This window comes from Ambystoma mexicanum, chromosome 9 (genome assembly GCF_040938575.1).
Source record: "Ambystoma mexicanum isolate Mex_15411 chromosome 9, UKY_AmexF1_1, whole genome shotgun sequence".
NCBI lineage: Eukaryota > Metazoa > Chordata > Amphibia > Caudata > Ambystomatidae > Ambystoma > Ambystoma mexicanum.
In genome coordinates this window covers 659,363,192-659,384,854 of record NC_090931.1, presented here as the reverse complement: position 1 = coordinate 659,384,854, position 21,663 = coordinate 659,363,192, and the positions used below count along the sequence as shown (strand labels likewise).

Genomic DNA, 21,663 nt, shown 5'->3' with positions numbered 1-21,663 from the left:
CCTTTGACAAACTCGACTCACATGGTATCACGTACACGAACTACGCAGACGACACACAAGTACTTCTACCTCTCTCAGGATCATACCACGAAGACGCCAAGGCACTCCACACGATCTACTCCATCATCCAGGCTTGGATGGCAGTTAATGGCCTCTGCCTTAATGGAGACAAGACTGAAATCATGATACTGGGTCAACAGAGCACCCTAGACAAACTGTATGCCAACTTCTCCATTGACAACTCCATCATCTCCGTATCCACAGCTGTCAAGACACTGGGAGTTTACCTAGACTCCTCACTATCAATGACCAGACAAGTCAGCGCAATCACTTCCTCACCCGCGCATACCACCAAACTTATAAATGCCATCAAGCCATAACTCTTAAAACCTAACTGCCTTTCAATAGCCAGAGCAACCATTGGAGCCAAACTGGACTATTGCAATGCCCTCCTAGCAGGCATATCAGCAAAAAACCTAAACAGACTACAAGTCACAAAGAACAATGCTCTCTGGGCCGCTCTTAGCATCCCAAGAAGAGAGCATATCTCCCAGGCCAGACACTCAGCCCAATGGCTCCCAGTCAAAGAGAATATCACACTCAAAATCCTCACCCTCACACACAAATGCCTCTCTCTTTCCGCCCTGTCCTGTCTTCATGAGCCCTGAGAGCACAGTGTTGAGGCTCCATTCTGGCGCTATTCGTCTTACTGCTGGGAAACATCTGAAAAGGCCTTTAAGGAAATGCTTTATGAGCTTGCTCCCAGCTGGTGTACCTAGAGATGGCCGGCAAGTGCGTTTTAATCTAGTTGTGGGCAAGGCCCTGTTTTGGCCAAGCCTAGCAGGTATGGCAGTACATCCTCTCTCGTCAGAACGAGTTCAGCCCTTTCTGGTGTTGTTGGCATTGGGTTTTGCACCACTTGCAAAATCTTTTCCACTTCAGGTGGTATGATTTGTTGGTAGCAGGAGCTCTCATTGCCGCTAGGACCTGTCTACATTCTTGTGATACGTTTATGCTTCCGAACTCTGCAAAGTCAGAAGCCACGCCGTCAGGTGAAGTGATTTGAGGTTGTGGTTTAGAATTTTCCCTTTGCCTTACGTTATGATGTCTGGCCGATTGCTGAGTTGGATGGGTTTGTCCCTAGAGAGCTGGACCACATCAGAATACCAGGTCTGGCAAGACCAGTTTGGCACAATGAGGATGACTTTGCAGGAGTGCCACTTGATTGTCTGTATTGTTCTGCGCCGTATTGGGAATGGCGGGAACATGTATGCGAAGTGGCCGTCCCACGGAAAAGCAAACGTGTTTCCCATTGAGCCCTTTTGGGGAGTCTTGCTGGCATACCTGGCACACTTCTTGTTGTGGATTGTGGCAAATAGGTCCACTGTTGGCTGATCCCAGCTATGGAACAGTGAATGTAGTGTACAGGAGTCGAGCTCCCATTCATGGTTTTGGTACATTTGCCTGCAGAGGCTGTCCGCTGTCTGATTTTGTATCCCCGGAAGGTGGAATGCCTGAATGCTGATCCCGTGGGCAATGGCCCAGCGCCATGTCAGTTGAGCTACATTGGACAATGTTCTGGATCTCGTTCCTCCTTGCTTTAGTAGATAACACCACCACGATTGTGGTGGTGTTATCTGTGAGGACTTTGACCGTTTGGTTCTTCACTATTGGGAGGAATGATTTGAGTGCCCACCGAACCGCTCTGAGTTTGAGTACATTTATATGTAGGGATGTCTCCCGTGGTGTCCATACGCCCTTGACGTGTAGTTGATCCATGTGAGTGCCCCACCCCTGGAGGGAGGCAAATGTAACCTGAGTTTTGTTTGGTAATCTTACCCTTTTTTTCTTTCCAGACCCTGAATGGATCAGTGTAGAACAGCACCTAGATGTTGGTGCCTCCTATGGTGACGTGGCGCATGGTCACAGAGGGATCACGCCTGCAAAAACATGTTCTACACCGATCCATTCGGGTCTGGAAAGAAAAAAAAGGTAAGATTACCTTATAGCTCCTTTTTTGTTTGAGTCTGTTTTATTGAGTAATACCCACTCGCTACCTGCCCGAATTTATACTGAACATCTGGTCCTCATTGCCAGATTGGATCACACATGATTGTCAATCCACCACTCTGGACTACTTGACAGTCTCAACGCTGTGATTCCAGCAACTGAACACGGTAAGAATGTTGGATCAGCCTCTATAAGGAGACCTCAACAATGTAAAAAAGCATTCGTTGCTAACAAGTAATAATTTTGTTAAGAACTCGACAAATACTCCTGACACGCATCTCTGTCCATTCCCCAACAGATTCCATAGGAACCTCCCATCCCAACTTGCTCCGTCCTGATGAAGCCAATACAACAGCAGCTACATAACACAGCTCTATACGACCGAAACACAGTTGTGTTGACATTCTGACTCGGTCCCAGTGTAACTCATACACTTTTTAGAACATGCACTTGAGCACTTTGTATTGTTGTCTTACATTTGTTTTCCATGTAATCCTTCAAGGATTGAAGGGTATGTATATGTTTTGTATCAAAATCCAGGATAGTAGTCTGGGGGAGCACATTAAATGTATCATATGTAGATACTGACCCTCATTCCGAGGTTGGTACTAGTCATGGCGCTATTACCGCCATGACTAGCACCAATACCGGTACCGCCACCGGCGTGGCGGTATGGGGATTTACCGGTCCATTCCGAGCTTTGCGGGACCGGTAAGTCCCCATTTTAAAAGCCATTCCCCATTCCCATTTGAGCCCCCAGAGGGCTCAATCGGAAGGGGGAAGGCAGCAATAACAGTACCGCAAATTGCGGTACCGTTATTGACCCCGGTATCCCTTTGCGGGTCCCGTCCTTAACGCCTGCTAAAAGCAGGCATTAAGGGAAGGACCCGCAATGGGACTTCGAAATAGGGCGCAAAGGGATTACCGGCACCGGTGTCATTACCGGTGCCCGGTATCCCTTTGCGCCCGGGTCGTAATGACCCCCACTGTCTGTAAATTATTGAGTTTCTTGCAATATGTTCTAAGTTGGATACAAGTTGATATTGTATATTAAATTTCACTAACAAAAAGCAACCATTTTAGCAATGTGGTAATCTACAACAGGAGTGTATGTATTGGGTTCTGTGACCCTGCTCATTTGTATTATTTAATGTTCACTGCTTGTAGAAGTGCCTTTTTACCGCTTGGGAACTCTCATTTAAACATTCTGCCTGCTTGAGAAATGGTAAGCAAGCATTTCTGTAGGTTTATTGCAATTTTGACCTTGCTTGGTGGCTCTCCTTTTCTCAGCCAGCGAGTCCGTCAGCTAGAGCGGCTATTCAACTGTTCTGAAGCACAAAGACCACATAACAGAGATGCAAGGTGTGGCTGGTGAGTATTGCAGGTAGGACAGGGCAGCCCCCAGGACACGTTTGCAAGTTACGCTTGATTTCATGTATCATTGATTAGCCACCTCCTTGATTGAAACATAATAGGGCGTAAATGCTCATCTTCCACTCTCCACCCGGCGAGCAAGGTGTGCCCCCTCCTCCACCCAGGTGACTCTGAGAACCAGACAAAGACATGAGGTTGAACTCTTATTGTGTCTTCACCTGAAAACACAGGAGACTTGAACTCTCCTCCAATACCCTCCATGGGACAGTAGAACAGAATGCCAGTAAGTGTGCTGGCTCAGCTCCCAGAAAGTATTTCCGAGTCAACCAAAGGTGGTTACTTGGCCATTCTGTGATGAAGCTAGTTTTTATGCCAGTTACCTGCACTAACAAACTGTTGTGAGACTTGCGTGACTCCCAGAGCCCGCACTCCCCCCACACCCAATCTTATTGACTTGCTTGTGCTGCAGTTCCCGAAAAAGCAGAACTTATTTTTACTTGACCGCCAGAATATATATGCGGGGGGAGACACACTGCTACCCTCTTACTCTCCCACACATTCATTATTTACTGTACTCCATCCCCCACATGTACATGCTGAGAAAAGGGGGTCAAAAATATCAAATTTGGCCCGGGGCATTGGACTCGGCGCAGTAGATGTGATCCTGTAAACACCAGGACAGGAATGCCCCACATTATGTCTGCACCTTCGTTGCTGCTCCAAGGCTGCACCCCGATAAGTGGACATACATAGATTAAGGACAACCAACATTGGACATTTTTAAGTATAGGCAGGCAGTACAGCCTGCTGCGCTTAGGTTGTGACCACGATGGGTGAAGTGCTAGAGTGGAGGCAGAGGAAGTGAGGGGCAGAGGCATGTTAGAGGCGAGGGAAACATTTTTGCTTTGGTAGCCAGGATAGATTGCTTGGTTGAGCGAATGCTGCTGACTGAGCACAGAATGCAATCAATAGGTCACATGTTTGAATAACATTTAGGTGGATTCAGGATTTCATCCATCTATGATTCACCACAATTAGGACAATCATGTTTCGGGATATTGTTTTCTTTTTAGTAGCGCAGAGCTGAAACCTATTTTTTTCTTGCATGTGCAGCGACAACCACTCTTTTGGTTGCTATCTTATCTTGCAGCCAAGCAGAGCCCAGAATTGATTACTTGATGTTGCGGGCGCTTGCGTTTTGGTGCATTTTGTTGCATCTCTTCGGATTGTGCGAGTACCGTATGTTGGAGACGGCACAAAGCTTGCAGGCGTTTGCTTATTTGCCCACACATTGATTGACCATGTGTATAAAGTATTAGGCATTTCGCAGGCACTGCTAGTACATGCTCACAAAAGCCCACACTGTTGGCACTGCCAATGCTCGTTAAGTAATGTGCTAGGACATAAAACCCATTACTGAACCTGTGCCAGACAACAGTCCATCAACACTTCTTTGACAGAAAATTAACTACCCTGACAATTGATGCCATTAAATGGCACGATGATGCAATCAAATGCCAGCATGCTCAGTGATATATGTTTAATGGTTCCTCGTGTATTGCACTGTGCTGTCAGTCACATTAAGGTTCTCCTCAAACATTTTAGGGTGCTGTTCATAATAGGTTCACATTGTCGACCCTTCCAGTGGCGATTGGTCAGACATGTCAGAATTATGGCTCAATATTCTCTCTTGTGGGGGTTGTTTACTGATCCTCAAATTGGGCGGGGCTATTCATCGTTGCAGGATGCTGTCTACTGGGCAGTTGGGCAGCTAAGGGGGCCAGGGTTATTTCTAAAGGTGTTAGGAATGCTGCAGGTACTCTTAGGTAACTGATCGTACATTCAGTGCAGGACTCAGATCAGACAGTAGTTATAGGACATTGCCATGCCAATGTGCAAAGTCTCTGAAGCTCACTTCTATGCGGCATGCTGAGCCTTAAGGGGGACTCTCTCCTGGAAACAGCCTTGCCGCAGTCCTTTACTGTTTGCAATTTTTTGGAAGGCTGGAGTTTTGTTGCAAATTTGCAGTAATTACTTACTCCTTCTAATCTCCAGATCTGGTCCAGTTAGGGCAAGTTCTCTGGGCATTAGAGGGATGGGACAGGAAGTCTACTAACTGGTGGCTTCCAATCAGGTTGATCTGGATCCATTAAGAATCTACTGGATTCAAAGTATTCTCTTTGATTAATACATAGCATCCCGATGTGATAATACAAGTACAGTTTTCTCTCTTTGTCATTCTATAAAATCCACCATTGATTTTTGCTTAAGTTATTTGATGTTCTTTTGGGGTAAACACCAGGACTGCAGTTGTGGGTTTGTTTGCTTTGCAAAGCTGTCTGAAAGACAGGCCAGGGCCTCTAAATGTCAGACCAGTGTCAAAAGAAATACTTGTCTGAAAGGATAGCACCAAGATTGGCAATTCGTCACTTTGACAAACAATAGGGGAAAACATTTTGTAAAGTAAAACTGAATGTCTGCCAGCCCAACACTACTAAAAGGAGTATGTCAAAGCTGTCCGTTACTTGGCAAATCATTGAACATACCAATTTCATCATTCTGAACTAGGGTCATTGTTTTGCCTACGTTACATTTAGTTACTGACAACCCCTTGCTTGGAGTGAGAAGAAAACACAGTTTAAGTGCTAAAACATACATTTAGCTGGTCTGCTCCAGCACCAATGTTATGGGCACTGTTTGTTTGCTGAAAGGTAGGAAATTCATCACAAAGTTAGGGAAAGTCAGCACTGAGTGAGAAGGACCCAAAGGTCGCAAAACAGTTGCCATTAGTTATCGGCTAAATGTTCACCAGGCTGTATTGTGAATATCACTGTGCTGTTCCACCATGATATTTTGCCCTATCTCTCCATGGTGGGTATCACCAACTCATTCCCAGACTGTCTCTCTGCCATCTACGTTGAATTTAGACTCCCCAATTTCATTGGTACCTAGGACTCCAGCACCAGTTGCAATTCCATTAGTAATGCATCTCTTTCCCTCAATTGGCCGTCTAAATGAGGTCCTTTGCTTTTCCCTTCAAAAAAACAGTTTGTAAAATGGGCTTTCATGTGAATGACAGACTCACATTATGGAACCAGGTGAACCAGCTGAGAAAATCATACAACTTTCAGCTAAAGCCAACGTGCCACATCCCGCCATTCATACTGCCCGCAGGGCTTCTCTTGTTAAAGCTCAAATCGTTTTCTGCATCGTCCACACCAAATCTCTGTACTCATGCCTTCCACAATCGTCCCTCTGACAACTCCAAAGCTACCAGAATAATGTTGCAGGTCTCATCTGAAACCTAAAGCCCTATGATGACATCTCCCCTGCCCTCTGCCACCTTGAATAGCTCCCGTTGCCTTCCGAATCAAATCAAGCTTCCCTGCCTGGCTCCCAAAGTGGGCTACGATCAAGGCCCTGCATACTTCAAGAAACAGATCATGGTGTACCAGCCTGGACAACCACTCAGATCTTCAGACTCGGCTGTCCTAACCGTGGCAAGGTTCTCCAAGAACCACCTTCGAGAAGGCTGTTTTGCTGATCACGCTCCTATCCCTGGAACTCACAACTCACTCTCCTCTGTCACTTGCGATAAGCTCTCAAGTCTGTCCTGTGTGCTCTTGCATTCTAGGATCCTCACTCTTCCAGCATCAACCTCATGCTCCCCGTCTCCTACTTCTCATGGCTCCTGTACTCCAACTCTTGCACCACGATGCTATAATTCGATCAGATCACATGGACACACTACAAATAACCCTAAGCAAATAATAAATGGTAAATATTAATACAGCTTCCTCTGTGGCTTTAGACCTCTGAAACTAAGCGCTCTCTCCTTTCAGCCTCAGACTTCACCTTTATTAGCAGAGCGTTCCCACAGACTGAGTCCTTGCTTCTCCATGACTACACATTTGGTCAAGACTCTCCTGGAGAGACACATCACCAAATCCTTCCCCAAGTAATCAAACTCCCCGGGAGCTATTGTTTCCCCTCAGAAGCAGTTCAGGAAAATCACAAATGTTTCAGACAAAAATAGTGCCGCACATGTCTTAGCCCATATGGGTTGTTAAGGTACATTCTGCAGCTTGCTGGGGACATTAGTCCTGCATTCCAAGGGTTATTCGAGCTTTAGTACCACTTACAGATGTATGTTACAGATTGGTCCCTGCCAGCATAATGGTATTTGGTACCGCTCAAAGGTAATCATTGGGATTTTGCCCAGGCAAACTTAAGATCTAAAAGAACTGAGATTGTGTAGAATTGTCTAGTTAAAAGCTTCTGGAAGTCATCAGTGCAGGGGCTTGTCTTCTGGGTTGTCAATCCCTCTCCGGAGATTAATTGTACGGTAAAAACCTTGATTTCGGCATTACTTATCTGCTCGTCACAAATGTCTTTACTGGCTAATGGTTAAAAGGGTGAGGTTAACATACCCCCCAGGGCTTCATAGATATGCTCCAAGGAAGGATCGGGATGGTTGCGCAGCAAGGTGTACATGGACATCACCATACCGGGGGTGCAGAAACCACACTGAGATCCGTGAGATTTTGCGATTCTTTCCTGCGGGGACAAAAAAAGAGCGGTACAGTTATTCAAGGGTGGTAGTTGCAAAGATATGTAGTTTGCAAGAAAGAGTCCTGGATTGCCTTGTGGCTGTTTTTGGCTGCCAGGACTACATGGGAGCAAGACATGCTAAAGATCATGCTGTGAGAAAGGGATGCTTGACAGTAAGGGACAGGTAATGGAACTAGCTGGGCGTTTTTGTACTGTACGTTACAACATTAACTGCATGGTTTAGAAAAAACACACACTACTACAGATATGTGGGTTCTCCCCCCAACCCTCTTGTCCAGGTAATATTCCCTGCTATATTCCCTTAATCGAGTTCTGCAGCAGTCAGTCCTTAATACAAGGCTGGGATGTGAGTTTGTAGAGAAAGGCGCCGATAGGATCCTAGGCAGTGGTGGAGTGGCCTACATGTAAACATAGATTTTCACATATATTACTTTGGGAAATCATGATTTTATTAAGATGAGGCCAATAAGGGGGCAAGGCCAGGGCGCGGAAAGATGGAGACATGAAAAGTCTCGCGCTCCGGCAGCCAGGTGGCTTAACTAAAAAAAAGCTTGGGTAGATTGTTTCGGGCAGCGGGACCGGGACCAACAAAAAATCAGTAGCAGAAACACCCAGGGAAGCCACGACTAAGCCTCAATTAAAAATCTTGTTGGATTTAGGAGTGAAAACATCTGGCATCTGCAAGCCCTCGCAGAGACGATATGGTGCCCAGAGTAGAATAGAAACAACGTAAGGGTGATACGAGACGTGGTGAGATTCCAGTCAGCCCGGGAGCCCTGCGGGTTAAGAGTATGTGCATTGACATGGTAGGCACTCTTCCTCTCCCAGGTCAGATCCAGGGAAAGCCTATGACCGATCGCGGAGAAAGGCAGAGGGGTGACATCAACCCCTCCCCCCAGCGTGAATCCTGGAGCCGAAGCAGAGCGGTCTGGGCGTCTCTCAACCCACTGTGGAGAAGATTGGGGCTGTGACAACCGAGCTCCCCCGTCCCCAACAGACAACCGGGGAAGGAAATAGAAACAGCCTACAGTGAAGATCTGGCCGAGGACCAGGAGGTGAGGAGAGGGGAAGGCGGTGAGTCATGTAATCATTTCGGCCGCCATAATAGCCTATATGGTTTTAGCGTCCACAACCAGAGAGTGGGGGGACTACTGACCCCAGAGTGCCCCCCGAAGCCACTCCCTCCCATGCCCTCACCCAGCCTCTTTCGTGCTGATATACGCCCGGGAGAACAGAGTCCCACACTCTACTGGAGGACAGCAGGAACACAGGGGATGTGCAGCTCCCTGCATGGCCTGGCACTTCGTTGGAGCACCTTAGCAGCCTAACTAGCACCCAACGTCCTGCACACTCCTAAGGTTCACACCACTCCTGTTGACGCATCATGGTTCATCCTAAACCCAAGGAGGTAAAAACACCCTCCTCCATCAAAGATCTACTCCAATCTTCCAGAGGTGCTGCCTCAGGCTCGCAACCCCAGCCATTCCCACCCATGGATTCCCTCCCCCCGATGAGGGATCTGCCCCAGCAGTGAAATCAGACATCTCACATATCCTATCAATTCAAAAGTACGACATAACATACTATACCAATGCATTCACCCCAGACCAGGTGATTGAATGAAAGCAAGAGGATATCCTTACTCGATCCAATATTCCACAAATATCAGCCCAAGACCAAATGAAATTAGAAGCCGATATTATCCCGCAGGGGGGTCTGCAGGTGATACGCAATCTGCCCACTAACACATCGGCGATTAGCCCTATTTTATAAACAATTGCGTGCATAGCTGGTTCTGCAGCTAGTAGAGATATACAATAGCTTCCTGGTTTCGAGGGGAATGACCCCATCCATGAGAGAGTCAACATTTACTCTGCTGGAAAAACAAGGGAAAGACGACACCTGGTGCAAATCATTCAGACCTATAGCTGTGTTAAACTATGAGGCGAGAATCTACTCAAAAATACTAGCAATCCTGACTTGGTCCAAGCTGACCAAACTGGATTTATGACGGGACTCCAAACTTTTGACAACATACAGAGGGCAATCAATATTGTAGACCATGCAGCCCACCAGTAGAAAATGTTATCTTTATTATCTATTGATGGCGAGAAGGCATTCAATCGAGAAGACTGGAAATATTTTTTTTTAATTCTGACCCATTTTGAATTTGGTCCCAAATGTATGAAATTCATCTCAGCCAACTATGTTTACCCATCCGCATGCATAAAAATGAATGGGAGGCATCAGAGCCTATACCCTTGGGAAGGGGGGCACTTCAGAGATGTCCCGTATCCAGTTTAGGGAGGCTCTGGCCCAGCAGGTCTGGGGTAATGGTGAGGATCAAGGCATTGATACCAGAGACTTGCTGCACAAAATTGTGCTTTATGCAGACAATCTCCTGTTTTTATGCAAATCTCAATTTCAACGTTGCTCGCTATTGTATCACGTCTAAAAGACTTCTGTGGAATACCAGGCTTCAAAATTAACTATGCTAAGTCGCATGCCTTAATCATATCTGAGCCGGACCCGATGGTGGCTGCCTTGAAGTCGAGAAATGATTTCATGTGGTCTACAGACAAGTTAAAATACCGGGGAATATATCTATACAACCCCTATCAATCCCTATATCAAGAATACTATACAATAATATTTCCAACAATAGTCACATCGAACTTGCAATCAAAGATATTCCAGTGCATCTGGGCTAGCCAATGATTATATGTGTAAAACAATGCTCTCGTCCAGGCTAAATGGAGGACTCGGAGTCTGGGATTTTTTCATTTGTAACGCGCCCAAACCCTGAGGCACCGGGACTCTGTTGCAAAACCAGTTACATGATACATAAGCTTCTCCTGGCACTATGTGAACAAGCCAAGAACATTCATAGCGGAAAAAGAAAAAGTACAAGTGGGCAAGCAGCAATAGCTTACTTTGTATGCATAGTGAGAGGGTTCCATGTCATTTCATAGTGGGATTTTTTTTCGCTGTTTTTTTTTTGTGCGATTTTTTAACTAAAAAACCCATCAAATTATTTTTTTATTCTTTTTGGGCCCCTCAACCATCCCCCCCATTACATGTAATGGTTTATGTATTCACAAACACCCACACCCCATATATATATAATTGTCTAAATCCCCTAAAAAATTTGAAGGGTTTTTTCATTAAAAAAATTCGATGTAAAAAAAAAAATCACAAAAAAACATCCCGCGATGAAAGGATATCATACCACTTTGAGAAGGGGTCCATTAGGCAAATTGCCAGGTTTTCAGGCCCTCAAGGAAGGCCCAGTAGGAGTCTTCAGTTCTCAGATTAAGAGGGAGGGCGTTCCATTGGTTGGTTGCTACAGATGGCAAGCTCACTCCGCCTTCTTTGGCACTTCCGACTGTTGGTAGGATGAGTCAATGGGCATATCACGATCTGCCCAGTCTGGTGGGCGTGGTTCTTTCGATTTTCTGGGACAGGTATTGAGGGGCAGTGTTGCTCAAGCATTTATGGGTAATGGATAAAGTATTGAAGATAATCCTTTCGCAGCTAGGTAGCCAGTGCGCCTTTTTTCTGGCACCTGACATATGGTCTGTCTTGGGGATGTTTAGCGCCGCTCAGAGGGCATTGTTTTTAATTATCTGTAGTTTGTTTACATTCTGTTTGGATGTCCCGGCAAAGCGAACATTACAATAATGCAATTTAGCCTCAGTGGTGGCTTTGGCAATGGCAAGGCAGCTCTCTGGAGTCAGGAATTGTCTTGCTGCATTGATGAATTTGGCAGTGTAAGCTGCCGACGAGGCCACCACACTCACTTGCTTGGTGAGAGAAAAAGAATAATGAAGATGGACGCCCCGTGTTTTTACGGCAGTGGAGACAGGGATCTGGAATCCATCTATTATGAAGGGGGTGTATTGTGGGCTGAGTTTCTGCAGCATGGAGGGTGAGCCTACCAGCAGGAGCTTGGTTTTGTCATCGTTAAGACACAGATAGTTTGTGACCATCCAGGTTTGGACTGTGGAGTACATTTTGTTGTTGTTGTTGGAGTCTTCTTTGTAGGAACCAGACAGGGGAAGCCGGATTTGGGTGGTATAAGAGATGCCAATGTCATCCAAAATGTCAAATAGGGGTTTAGTGAATATATTGTAGAAGGAAGGGGAGTCGCAGGAGCCTTGGGGGATGCTGCCAGGAATGGGGATTGGAGGAGCGCTGGCTGTGTCTGAGAAGACTCTCATAGATCTCCCTTCTAAGAAGGAGGCCATTGAAGAGGTGGCTTTGTCAGAGAAGTTAGCTGAGGCTGTTAGTAGACCACAACACCCTGTGCCACCATCTAAGTCGAAGGCAGCCGATAGGTCTAAGAGGAGTAGGATGGCTAGTGTGCCCACGTCTCTGGGTGAGTCAAGTTGGATTTTTAAATCGAATAGTGCTGATTTGGTGCCGAGGTCTGGTAGGAAGTCAGATGGACGCATCCCTAGGATGTGGTTAGATTCCAAGTATGATTGGATCTGATTGTAGGCTGCTCTATCCAGGATCTTTAGCAGGAAGGGCACTGTAATGATGGGGCGCTAGTTGTTTAGTGCTGCTGGGTCGAGTGAAGGTGCATTTAAAAGGGGGCAGACCCACAATTCCTTGAGGCTAGCTGGGACTGTGTTGGATGAGAAGGAGGTGTTAATGAATTTAGTGAAGAAGGGGACGAGGGCTTCGGAGCAATCTTTGATGATGGGCACTGGGCAGATGTCTCCTTTACAATTGAATGGTTTAAGGTTTTTGAGGATGATGGCTGTTTCTGAGTCTGAGATTTCTCTGAAGTGGAAGGCAGGTGCAGGGTGTGCTCTGGAGGAAGGTGGCGGGTTAATGGGGGTGGATTTGGCAAGTTTGGTCACTATTTTGTTTGTAGGAGATATATTTTATCCCTCATGGCCCTCTGGATATCCATGCACCATGTTTCGTCTTTGGCAATGGTGCTAGGGGCTGTGACATGAACAATTCCTGCTAATTGGAGTTGGCTTTCTCAATTCAGGAGTTGTATATGTTGGCTTTAGCTAAGGTGATGGTCTGTTTATATTCCTTAGCAATTTTATTAACGGCTGTTTTGGGGAGGGCCGTGGGGTCTTTTCTTCAAATGGCTACCACCTGTCTTTTCTTAGAGTGCGGGGCTTGGAGGTCTGTGGTGAACCAAGGGTCCAGGTGGCATGTTGGTTTGGCTTTTCTGGGGAGGAAGAGGGGCCACCTTGTTTGCTGCTTTAATTAAGAGTATTTGCATATATGTCTGCTAGGACTTGGGGGTTGCTTCTGGCCAGGGATTCTGTGCTGAGGGGTGGGATGGAATCTTTGGTGATTTTCTGGGAGCTTCGGGCTAAGGTGGGTGGTAGCATGCAAAGAGACGTTGGGGGTTGTTTCTGGAGGGGGAATGAGGAGCAGACGATGTGATGGTCTGACCAGGGGCAGGGTGTGTCAGAGGTGATCGAGATCTGGGTGTTCAGGTCGGCTATCCAGTCAAGGGTTCTGCCTTTATTGTGGGTGGAGGAGGAGACACAGTGCTTGAAGCCCATGTCCGAGAGGGTATTTGCTAAGGACGTGGCTGCCTTATCGGATGGGTCATGAAGGCCTAAATTGACATCCCCCAGAAGAATGATTCTCGAGGAGGGCTTGATATTATCGCCTATGGCATGGACGAGGTTTTCCTCGAAGGTGACAATGGGTCCTGGCTGACGGTAGAGGATATGTAGGGTTATGAGGTCGGTGGGGGCAGTTTCCAATTTATTAGAGAGGTGTTCGACGGTGACCCTTTGAGGACATACCGTAGGGTCTGTATTGTAGGGCATCCCTGTAGATAAGAGCAATGCCTAAATCTCGGATGTCCAATCTGTCACACCTATGGATGGTGTAACCCACGGCAGGGGGTAGAGATAGTGAAGGGCCCGCTGCCTGGTGGAGCCAGGTTTCTGTTATGGCTAGCAGATCTAGTTTACGGGTGGTGATCAGGTCATTGAAGTCCATTGAGTGAGCATGGATAGACCTTGCGTTGATGAGGGCTCCCTGGAGGAGGGGAGAATGTTGGGGTACTGGAAAGGAAGTTTGCCTGCGGGGTGTCTCAGAGTGCTGGGGTTTGCTGTCAGCATGCACACTTACTGTAATGATAGGTACGAGTGGGGGTATCTCACTAATGGGATTCATTTCCCTTTGGGTGGTGCGCAGCGATGAGAAGATTTGAGGCATGGGAGAGTCTTTGTGGGGTGGTTGTAGGTATCCTGGGGCACGGAGGCGGTGGGGATTTGGTAGGGCTGTGTGACATGGGTGTTTGCTGCATCCGTTGATAGGGCGTATGTGGGACTGGCGCTAGTTCTGAGGATGGGTCGTGGGGATGGGGCAGAGCGGGGACAGAGAGTGAACTTGGGTTGTTTGACAGGAGGCGGCAATTGGAGGCGATGATAGAGCTGTGGCTTGTCAGCGCGACTGTGATGTGCTCGAGGGGGGAGGTATCTACGTTCTTTGGTAGATTGCTGGATGGGCTGCAGATGAGACTATGTGGCGGGTCCTGGCGTGATGGGCTGGAGGAGAGGATGTGCTGCAGATTTAACGAAAACCGCCATGGATGTGCATTGAGGGATCAGTCAGGAGTCGGTGCCGCCGAGGAGGAGAGTGCTTGTAAACCCACGTTCCCTATAGTGGGAGGGGAGGGGATATTAATCTGGGAGTGGTGTGTTAGATGTCCAGGGTGGGTCGATAGCAGTGGTTGCAGGCAGCGCGCTCGTTCTCTGGGATTAGCAGCGTTGTGAGTGGGCACATGAGGGGTTGTGGTAGTAGGGCAAGAACGCGGTGGCTAGATGGGTGCTCTGGGACCTGAGCTACCGGTGGCATGTAAGCAAGGAGGAGTTTTGTGTGAGGCGAATTCTTCAGCGGGTGGATGGAAGGGGGTCGGGCATGGGTATTGCGAGTGACGCTTGCAGAAGTCGGGGAACAGTACCTTATTGAATTCCATCTGAGTGCTGGCAGTACAGTGAAGTACTTCGGGCTTACCTTCAGCCTTGAGGAAAGGGAGAGTGGAACACTGCGACTAGGCAGTGGGCAATGACGGCAAGCAGCAGACAGCATTAGACAGCTTCTGCTGCCTTAGATGACTGCCTTGGGATGTCGGCTTCACCATCTCGCCGACCATGGGCAGGGTTACAGGAAGTCACTGCGACCAAATCAGGGTTTGCCATGCTGGTGTGTGGCTCCTCTGGGAGGCTGTTCTTCGTCGCTCTGGCAGCAGCCATTTTAAGGGGTGTTGTAGTTGTTTCGGATCCAATGCAGATTTTGTTTCCTAGGGGCAGTTGGAGTCCCTTTATTGACTCGTAGCGCAGCGCAGCAGTCGAGAGCTCTGCTGCCTGAGATGACTGTCTTGGGTTATATAGAAGGTTATCTTCTAGCAGGCCACCTGGCAGAAGTACTAGAATGGAGCTACCAACCAAATGCCAAATGGTAGGTGGAGGCAGAGCAGCATATGCTCCCCCGTGCTCTAAACAACGACCCACAAATATAGCTCTGACTTGCTCTCCAGCACGAAAGTGACATTATCATAGTAGGACTGCATGATAAGGAAATGTCCCATCTCGTCCTTCCTCTACACGTTCAGCACAGTGCTGGATAATCCATTATTTCCCCTGTGGTTGCAAATGGCCAGATTTCAGCGATGGTGGGAGGGAGGGTTGGAAAGGAGGGGGCAACTTTTCAAGGAAGGTTACCCCCCCCTCCCCCCCGCCCTCACTTTTGAAGAATGCACACCTTCACACTCCCAGAATCGGCAACATATTCCTATATCCAAATCAGTCATTGTTCCAGAACCAACAAGATTCAACAAGCAGGAGGCAGGGAAACAACAACATTTGGGGATACACTCACAGGGGATCCGCACCCACACGAAGGCTCATTGTCGTTTAGAAATGCTACCAGTGTTCATTTAAATGTTGTATTCATGAGAAAACACACCATAATCATTGTCTAGCAGTCAATGCCATTACTTCCAGTTGAAAATACATCTCTGGCACCCCTTTGTAAGCCCCATTCATTACAAATCAATCTCTTGCTGCAACCATCCATCCAGGAAAGTGGTGCTACACATGCAATGAAAGGGGCCTCCTTCCTCAGGTGACCCCCAGCAAGGCCCCCCAAATGTTGCCAGTCAGCAGTCTTGTAACCCGGCAATATATTAATTTCTCTATTTTCGTTCTGGCGCTCGGTGCAGCAGTGCTCGCAGTACAAACTGCGTTTTCTCTTCCCACGGGATGCCGCTGGTTCCTCCACATCAGTCCCTTGCTGACAAAGAAGCGTTTAGTGCTCTTCAGTGGACAGTGGGTGCTAACGCTCCCTGCCTGCTGGCCGTCTCGTGATAATTGGCGGCTATTAACCTAAGCCTGGAAGTGTTTTTGTGCTGGGGAGTGGCATGCGGGTGACACGGATGGATGACAAGTGTTACAAGACAGGCAATACAGAATGACAGTTGCAGGAATGAGGAGACTGACGACCAGGATGTTAGGTGGAAAAAACTTTGGCCACAAGCTTTATTTTAGTACCAGCCATGGTGCAAAAGAAAAACCAGCCATAACATCACATAAGGATAACAATACTATATTTTGGGGACAGAGGGAACAGGTGAGCGGGGGGCCCTAATCCCAATTAGGGGCCCGCTCGAGGCTGATCCCCGCCGCCATTCATATGAAAGCTTGTGACAATTGTTTGGCCACAGCGTGTGAGCTGTGACATGTTCATAATTGCTTGTCTTTGGAGCAGGTTCATCCTGCTTTCTCTTGTCCTTTCCAAGTGAGGTGGGGAGGTGTGCGCTTGTGTGCCTTTTACTGATGTCCAACCTGACCAGGTTTAGCACTTGCGCCCTCTCTTGCTCACAGGGTGATTTTCGCTGAAGTTATGGCTCTTGATCCGTATTTCTTGATAGAACAAAACCCCGCGTTGTGAAGCCTTTCACTTGATCCTCCGCGGGATGTGTTCTTGGAGCCATTTTGATTTTTTGGTCATGTGTTTTGTACTTTTCCACGGATGGAGGCGTTTTAGCCTCTTGGTCCACTCTTTGGAGATGAATTTGGCACTTTCTCCACACATGATCCACTTGAGTTTTTGAAGCCCCCACGCTCCGTTTGCGGGCTAGTTGTTTCCTCAGGGGTGGGTTCTAGGAGCCTTACTAGGGTTTTCCCTGCTCCAGATCCACTTGTGCTACGAGACCCCTTCTGCGCATTAGGCTGCTTGTTTTACAGCCGGGGTGGGTTCAAAGAGCCTTACTGGGTTTTTTTTTTTTTTTTCCCTGCTCCCAATCCACTTGCATTGTGAGACCCCCTCAGCACTTAGCGCTGCTTGTTTTTACTGCCGGGATGTGTTCAACGAGCCTTACTGGGTTTTTTCCCTGCTCCCGCTCCACTTGCATTGTGAGACCCCTCAGCGCTTAAAGCTGCTTGTTTTTACAGCCGGGGTGGGTTCAAAGAGCCTTACTGGGTTTTTACCCTGCTCCCGATCCACTTGCCTTGTGAGACCCCCTCAGCGCTTAGCGCTGCTTGTTTTTACAGCAGGGGTGGGTTCAAAGAGCTTTACTGGGTTTTTACCCAGCTCCCGATCCACTTGCATTATGAAACCCCCTCAGCGCTTGCAGCTGCTTGTTTTTACAGCCGGGGTGGGTTCAAAGAGCCTTACTAGGTTTTTACCCTGCTCCTGATCCACTTGCGTTGTGAAACCCCCTCAGCGCTTAAGGCTGCCTGTTTTTACAGCTGGAATGGGTTCAAAAGGAGAGCCTTACTAGAATGTTCCTTGCTCCCGAACCACTTGTGTTGTGAGACCCCTTCAGTGCTTGTGTTGTACTATTTCGCTGCTGGGGTGGGTTCTAAGGGCTTAGCTGGGAACTTCCCCCGCCCACGATCCACTTGCGTACCCCAGTGCGCTTATCTTGCATAAACAAAATTGTGAGGGGGTGGGTTCCAGAGCCTTACTAGGAACTTACCCTGCTCCTGATCCACTTGTTGTGAGACCCCCCCTTCTGCATGCATGGAGGTGGATACTTGAGGCTTACTAGTACATGTTTCTGCTCAAGTTCCTCTCTCCTTTTCACTTTTGTTATACCCCTAGGGCTCCCACCTGTATTGATGTTCTCTGGTGGATTCTGAGCGCCTGGGTCTTCTATAACTGTATTTTCCTGGAATATTAACCAATAGACAAAAAGACCCCCCGGTATTTTAAGAAGGCCCTTCTTGGAGTTGAATTTTTATGTTTATTTTTTGAAGTGAGGCGTTTTAGCCTCCCCTAATTATATGATTGTGTTCCATCTTCTACCTGGCCCTCGCTATAGCTTTACCTTACAGTTATTTGCAGGGTGGGAGGGATGGTTTTTTAGACCTGCAGCCGTCCTGCTGCTGTTCGTGGCTGACGGGGAGGAAGCATGAGAAGGGCCACCTTGCCCCCGACAGATAAAGGCAAAATTCGGCCTGGGGGCAAGGCGGCCCTTTCTTTGAACTTCAAAAGGCCCCCGCTCAGCATCCGCAGGATGGGAAGGGGGGCCTTTGAAGTATGGAGGGCAAGGTGACAGGGGGCAGCGACTGCCCCTCTCACCTCACCCTCCTGTCTTGGCGACGCGCTGTCTGGGTTCCCATTGTTAAGGGACCCAGCAGCCCAACCCCACCATGTGCATGCTAAGTGGGGCAGCGCCAAAAGGCACTGCCCCACCGGACTTCGCACAAATCCCCCACCTCCCAGCTTACGGCCCCGGGCCTCCCATCCGGGTGGGCCCGGGTGTATAAGCCTGGAAGTGTTTTTGTGCTGGGGAGTGGCATGCGGGTGACACGGATGGATGACAAGTGTTACAAGACAGGCAATACAGAATGACAGTTGCAGGAATGAGGAGACTGACGACCAGGATGTTAGGTGGAAAAAAACTTTGGCCACAAGCTTTATTTTAGTACCAGCCATGGTGCAAAAGAAAAACCAGCCATAACATCACATAAGGATAACAATACTATATTTTGGGGACAGAGGGAACAGGTGAGCGGGGGGCCCTAATCCCAATTAGGGGCCCGCTCGAGGCTGATCCCCGCCGCCACCCTGAGGGGATGCTGACTGGCGTCTCCCAGGTCCCCCCAAAATAAGAGATTGTGAATTAAGTACAGCCTCTGGCTGCTAGGGTCCAGAAAATATTCCTGGTGAAGGTGTCCATACCTTCAATGGACAGGTGAACCCCGTCACTGCAGAACATGGCCTGGTTGTGTACCGAGATCCCATGTTTAATAAATTTGAGGCCTGAGAAAAGGCAGAAATTGGCCACAGCTTTGTTCAGTTTGCGCCTAGAAATCTCCATGGCTTTGTTGCACTCTGCCCCATGCCAATGTTGGCGAGGGATGATTTCTGACATCATCACTTCTGTTCGAAGTCTTAGCATGTGTGCCAGGGATCTGAGGGAGGTGCAGATTTCAGCCAGGAGAAGCTTCCTGCCCAGCTGAGGCAAGTCATTGCCCCCGAGGTGTATGATGAGAAAATCGGGGGGAGGTGAGCAGGCCCCCAGTAGGCCAGCCAATTTGTCGTGTAGGTCTCCCCAGCGCATGCCCGGCTTGCCCCACCAGTAGGTGATGGTGTCCTGGAAATGCATGCTGTCCTGGGTTTCCTCCAGCCATCTGCTGGCTCTGGTAATGAAAGAATGGCCCACGATCCACGCCGTCTGGGACGGGGGGTAGCCTGTAGGAGTGTGGTGCCGGGAAAGGCAACCCCTTTTGTCCGGGCCCGGGGGGGAGGGTAGAGCTGGGCGCGGGCATCTCAGGTAAGAGCTGTGACCGGCTGGCTGGTGGGGGCTGCCTTGGGTGTGTCCATGATGGCCCAAACCTCTTCTGGAACTGCTGTCCTCCTGGCTTCTGCCTGTGGGTTTAGTGCCTTGAAAGTGGGGAACTGATTTTGCTTTTCTTTTGGTGCCTGGGTGGGTATCTGAAGAGGCGGGCATGCTGCGGACGTCAAGGCGCTGCTTCTTCCTAGCTGGTTGCTCCCTTTCTGCTGGCTCCTCATCGCCGTCGACCTCCTCTTCCAGTGCGCCTGCGTCATCCTCGTTGAGGCCGGTGGATGCGAGCTCTGCCATTCTTTCTTGCACCACGTCCATGCCATGGACGGCTTCCGCTGCTTTGGCCCATTCCAGGAGTAATGTTTCTTTCAGGGATAAGGCGTTGGCCATCTCTTGCCTGTTTGGGTCTCTGTGCGCTGGTTCGTAATCGGTTGTCTTCGAGTTTCCCAACTTGCTGTGTGGGTCAGGGTCCTCTTCCCCCCCCACCTCTTGTAGTTCCCAGGTAAAGTAAAATGCTGGGGCTCTGTGTCTGCCTCCTTCCAGTGCAGGTCTGCCGAAATGTGTGCCTGGGAATTCCGGCTGTCCCCTGTCCAGCTGTTAAAGCCGGTGCTCTGTGTAGTCCTGCTTCCCAGGCTGAAGACACAGAAAAACACTGCCGGCAAATTCTGCTCTGCTCCTTAGCTGCACATTGCTTGTGACCTTTGACTCGGTCAGGTTTGGAATGCTGTTGTCTGTCAGTGTCAGCCCACAGCCCCCGCTGTATCCCCCAGCCGTCGTGACGATGTCAGATTAGGACAGGTCTCATACAGCAATTGTCCAGCTGTACCTTGTCCTATTTATGAGCAGCGTTGATTCCTCGCAAAACACTGGCAGCAGCCCCCCCAGTTGAAACAATCACCTGGCTGTAGCTGGGCTCTTCCCTTGAAGCACAGTGTAGCGCAGCGTTGGTTTCTTTACAAAATTCCACTTCGATGGGAGGTGCAGGAGGGGCTGGGGAGCTTGCAGCCTTCTCTCCTAAGAAAGCACAGCAGCAGTGTGCCTCTCTGTCTTGTTGAAGCCTGCGGGGCTGGGGAGGCTCACTCACCGACGGGTCTTCACTGCTGGAAATATGTCAATGTCCGCTTTTTCTGCGCAGCCAGGAAAAAATTGTCAGCTGGACCCAGCAAACGGTGCTCCTTGACCTGCAGCCGTCCTGCTGCTGTTCGTGGCTGACGGGGAGGAAGCATGAGAAGGGCCACCTTGCCCCCGACAGATAAAGGCAAAATTCGGCCTGGGGGCAAGGCGGCCCTTTCTTTGAACTTCAAAAGGTCCCCGCTCAGCATCCGCAGGATGGGAAGGGGGGCCTTTGAAGTATGGAGGGCAAGGTGACAGGGGGCAGCGACTGCCGGTTGTCACCTGCCCCTCTCACCTCACCCTCCTGTCTTGGCGACGCGCTGTCTGGGTTCCCATTGTTAAGGGACCCAGCAGCCCGACCCCACCATGTGCATGCTAAGTGGGGCAGCGCCAAAAGGCACTGCCCCACCGGAGTTAGCACAAACCCCCCACCTCCCAGCTTATGGCCCCGGGCCTCCCATCCAGGTGGGCCCGGGTGTATTATGTTTGTCGCCATTGTAATGTGTGCACCCCCAGCTGCCTCAGGCTGTTTTCCCTGGAAGCACCCCTCCAATTCCCCCCAACCGTGTCATTATTCAGGACTCTGCGCCAGGCGACCATGGAGTGAACAAGCGCCCCCCCCTACCACCACTAACCATGAACATAAGGGGGGAAAACGTTTGTTGCAAAAGCAGCTGTCATTGGACCCTACCGATCGTTTGAAAGCGTGGTTTGAACCACAGCACTGCGAGCCAGCACAGACTCTTGCTGTGTAATTTTCGTTCCCTGGAGGGGGCGGAGCCAACTGGTGGACACGTGATTTATCACCT

General features: G+C 49.0%; 1 protein-coding gene across 1 annotated transcript in view; it reads right to left on the bottom strand.

Annotated features, from left to right (window-relative positions):
• The window catches only part of LOC138488462 (aldehyde oxidase 1-like), a 705,629-nt gene that overhangs the window by 551,606 nt on the left and 132,360 nt on the right, over positions 1 to 21,663 (bottom strand). Inside the window, exon 5 of the mRNA XM_069615436.1 lies at positions 7,815 to 7,941. Within this exon, the coding sequence (XP_069471537.1) occupies positions 7,815 to 7,941 (127 nt within the window). The remainder of the gene's footprint in view (positions 1 to 7,814; positions 7,942 to 21,663) is intronic.